The 3,338-nt window shown below is 62.6% G+C and overlaps 2 protein-coding genes across 2 annotated transcripts; both read right to left on the bottom strand.

Moving 5' to 3' along the window:
- Nucleotides 1-1,539: 1,539 nt before the first annotated feature.
- Nucleotides 1,540-2,023, bottom strand: EMIHUDRAFT_232728 (hypothetical protein; the record flags this gene model as incomplete). The annotated part of the gene is made up of 2 exons (XM_005782928.1): nt 1,540-1,573; nt 1,683-2,023. The coding sequence occupies 2 exons, from the start codon at nt 2,021-2,023 to the stop codon at nt 1,540-1,542; spliced, it is 375 nt and encodes a 124-aa protein (XP_005782985.1).
- A 715-nt stretch (nt 2,024-2,738) lies between these two features.
- Nucleotides 2,739-3,229, bottom strand: EMIHUDRAFT_72589 (hypothetical protein; the record flags this gene model as incomplete). The annotated part of the gene is made up of 2 exons (XM_005782927.1): nt 2,739-2,823; nt 3,081-3,229. Coding segments are annotated over 2 exons (234 nt in total), but the record flags the coding sequence as incomplete, so codon positions are not given.
- Between the last annotated feature and the right edge of the window lie 109 nt (nt 3,230-3,338).

The following is a 3,338-nucleotide window of genomic DNA, read 5'->3' as shown; positions in this document are numbered from 1 at the left end:
CGCATGGCAGGCCGAGCAGGCTCGGCATATGGTGAACCCCCGATGTCGCGATGCGGTCCCGCTTTTCCGCGATCATTTCGTCCGTCCAAACGAAAAGGAAGCGCCGGATCAAGAGAGAGATTTTAGAAAACCAACAAGAAATCACGACTCTCACAGTGATTTGGGCTCGGCAGCTTGTCAGCCCTCAGCCGAAGCTGGGGCCGGTCCCGTGTAGCCGAGAGAGCCCGCGCCGATGAGTTCGACGCGGTCGGGGGGCCTTGCGGAGAGACCAGCGAGGTGGCGATCGCTGTACTTCATGGCGCCCTCAAAGTGGGGCTGGCTGACTCGCCAGAGGTCGATACTCTGGACGACCCATAGGATGCCACGAATGCCTGAAGGAGAGGCAGGCGAGGCCAGAGGCAGGCTCAGCTGCTCTCGGGTGCTCTCACTTTGGTGGCTGAAGGACCCGATGGTCCTGTCACATTCGCGTTCCGAGTCGTGGGGGTAGGAGAATTCGAGGTAGAATAAGTCAACACTTCCTTGTAGTACAGCGGACCGCCAGGCTCGCCGGCAGCATCCGCAGGGAGGCAGCATATGAGGCACCAGTCCTCTGGAGAGCTCGACAGCTGCGGCCGCGATGGTAGAGTCGGCCGCGGTTCGAGCGAGCAGCTTTTGGCTGCGGGATCGAATCGCGGAAGGCTCATGCCCTCGCGGAGCGACGCGGGTCGCGCGGCGCGCGCGTGTGCGAAATGTGACAACAGACGACAGACGACAGACGCCTGAGCGCTGTACGACTGAACGACCGTCGCCGCAATCGCCACCGCCGCCATTTTGACGAGCAGCGCGCGCGCTCGTCGGCGGCCAGCCGTCGCGGGCCGGGCCGAGCCCGGGGGTGCGGCTGCGCATTTTATGTTCCCTTCTCGGCGAGTGAAAATCGCAGATTATGTTGTATCGATAGATCTCAACATCTCGAGATCACTCGAGACCACGTCGAGAGAGAGATCTACACTGTCTCGCCTCGCGCGGCGAGAGAGAGATCCTCGAGGTGCGAGATCACGCACAGCCACAGGTAAAGATCACGGCTACGACTACGCGTCGCTCAGAGGTAGAGGTAAAGGGCCCACGGCTGCCCACAGAGGTAAAGGTAAGAGGGCCGCAGGCCCTCAGAGGTAGAGGTAACCTAGACCCCTCCTACCCGGCCCTCCGGGCCGAGTGCATGTCCTCGGCGTAGGTAAGGTAAGGTAGGTAAGGTAAACGTCTCCACACACACAAAGTGGTGGGGCAAGGGGGGGCGACCCTCGCATCTCCACGCCCGGGACACGGGCAGGAGCCCCACGGCATTCAAAGTGCAAGCACCGGCCCGGTGCCGTGGGTGAGCAACCTGCACCCCACTCCCTCCCTCCCAGACACAACCCGCACACAATCCCCACAGCGTGGTCGTCTACGTGTTCAGAAACACCAAGCAGCGAGGCGAGGGTGAAGGGGTAAGGGGCTGTGTGGGGCAGAATCCTCGGCGTAGTTAGAGCCGTACTAGTTTACAATTCACCCAGTGATGGCCATTTACTGGTATAGCCCCCCAGAACAATCAAACACTCTACGGCCAAAACAATCAAATTGTGGTAAGATTTACCACGACTTCTGAGGCAAAATCTCGGACAAAAATCGGAGAAATCGGCAAAATGCCCGGTATTTTCCAGGTATACCCGGGTTTTCCCAGGTAGCTGTCGCAGAAGATCTCGAGGCGCGATCCGGTGGACAGGACAGTGTGGCCGTCGAGCGCCGCCCTGGCATCCTCGCGCTTTCGCTTCCGCCGCTTCGCCTTCGTCTCCTTGCTGCGCAGCAGGGTGTAGTTCGGGCCCACCTCCCCCACGCTGTCCAGCACGTGGACGGCGCTCGCCATCTCGACCGCGTCGTCCTCCGGCGGAAGCTCCGCCTCGCCCGCGGCCGCTTCCCGAGCGCGCTCGTCGCGCATCCGCTCGTGGTGGGCCTGCCGACGCGCCACGCCGGCGCCCGTGTGCCTCGCCGCCGCGTCCGGCGACGGCATCGATGCTGTCCGCACGAGCGTGACTCGCCACTCAACGACCTCCACGACCTCCACGACCGCCGAAAAGTTCTCCCACTCGCGCTGCCCCAAACCTAAATCGTCCCTACAGTTACATACATACCCGCAAAATACCCGGTATTATTGCCAATTTGGCTGAATTTGGCCGCAAACCAGCCTCTAGACTCGGCTCAGATCCCGAAAAATTGATGATTCCACATTGAGTTTCGTAATTTACCATACCACTCTCTGCTCATACCATACCAGATACCACTCCCCAGGAGAATCAAATAAGTGGTAAATACCACTCTTTTACCAGTAAATGGCCATCACTGAATTCACCCCAGGAGACAGACAGACATGGTGTCCACTCTTCACTCAGTCACACGTCACACACGGCGAGAAGTGGGGCGAAACCCCCAAAAGGTCCATGCACGTCCTCAACAGGAGAGTTTTCGAGACGGACGACATTGTAAGCATGAGTCGAGAGCTGTCCCGCGGCACGTTTCCGCGCGCCCGCCGCAGGAGCGGCGCCGCGATCTCACACGGCGCCGCGAGCAGTGCGACTCCACGTCGCCCACCGCGGCCTAGTCTCGCGCGCGGATGCCTCGCAGCACCGACCCGCCCGCAGGGAGTCCGGGGGGCGGCGAACCTGGGGGGGCGGGGGGGGGGCGGGGGAGAGGGGAGAGCGCGGTGGGCAGCGCCGGCGGCGGTTCTCCTAGGCCCGCGCGCTGATCGTGAAGGCGCCCGGGTTGATCGCGACGCTCTTGGTGCAGTCCTTGGTCTTGTAGATGCCGACCAGCCTGCGGACAGCGTCAGTTGGACGTGTGAGCTGGACGTGTGAGCTGGACGTGTGAGCTGGATGTGTCAGTGGGCGGGCGTGCCAGCGGGCGGGGCGAGGGCGCGGCGGCGCGAGCAGAGTGGCGGAGGAGGCGTCGGCAGGCGTGTTGGGGAGGAGCCACAGGCGGGGCGGGCGGGAAGTGTCTCGGAGGTGTTCGCTGCTCGATAGCCAATGCCCAATCTCGGCGAATCTCGGCGAATCTCGGCGAATCTCGGCGACGCTCGCCGGTCGGCCAGCTCGAACATGTTGTTGCGCAGCGAGATGATGACGAACTGGGCGTTGCGCGTCCGCTCCTTGATGTAGTTGCCGACGATGGACACGTTGCGGAAGTCGAGGGCCGCGTCGATCTCGTCCATCACGTACAGAGGCTGAGAGCGGCGCAGGAAGGGGGGGGGGGGGGGGGGGGCTTCACCGCTTAAACCCCAAAGGCAGTTCAGCCCCGGAAGCGCCCCCCCGTTCCCAAGGTGGGCCGGCCCG

This window comes from Emiliania huxleyi (genome assembly GCF_000372725.1).
Source record: "Emiliania huxleyi CCMP1516 chromosome Unknown EMIHUscaffold_184, whole genome shotgun sequence".
In the NCBI taxonomy this organism is placed as follows: Eukaryota; Haptophyta; order Isochrysidales; family Noelaerhabdaceae; genus Emiliania; species Emiliania huxleyi.
The sequence above is the reverse complement of the archived record's forward strand: the minus strand, read 5'-3'. Positions and strand labels throughout refer to the sequence as shown.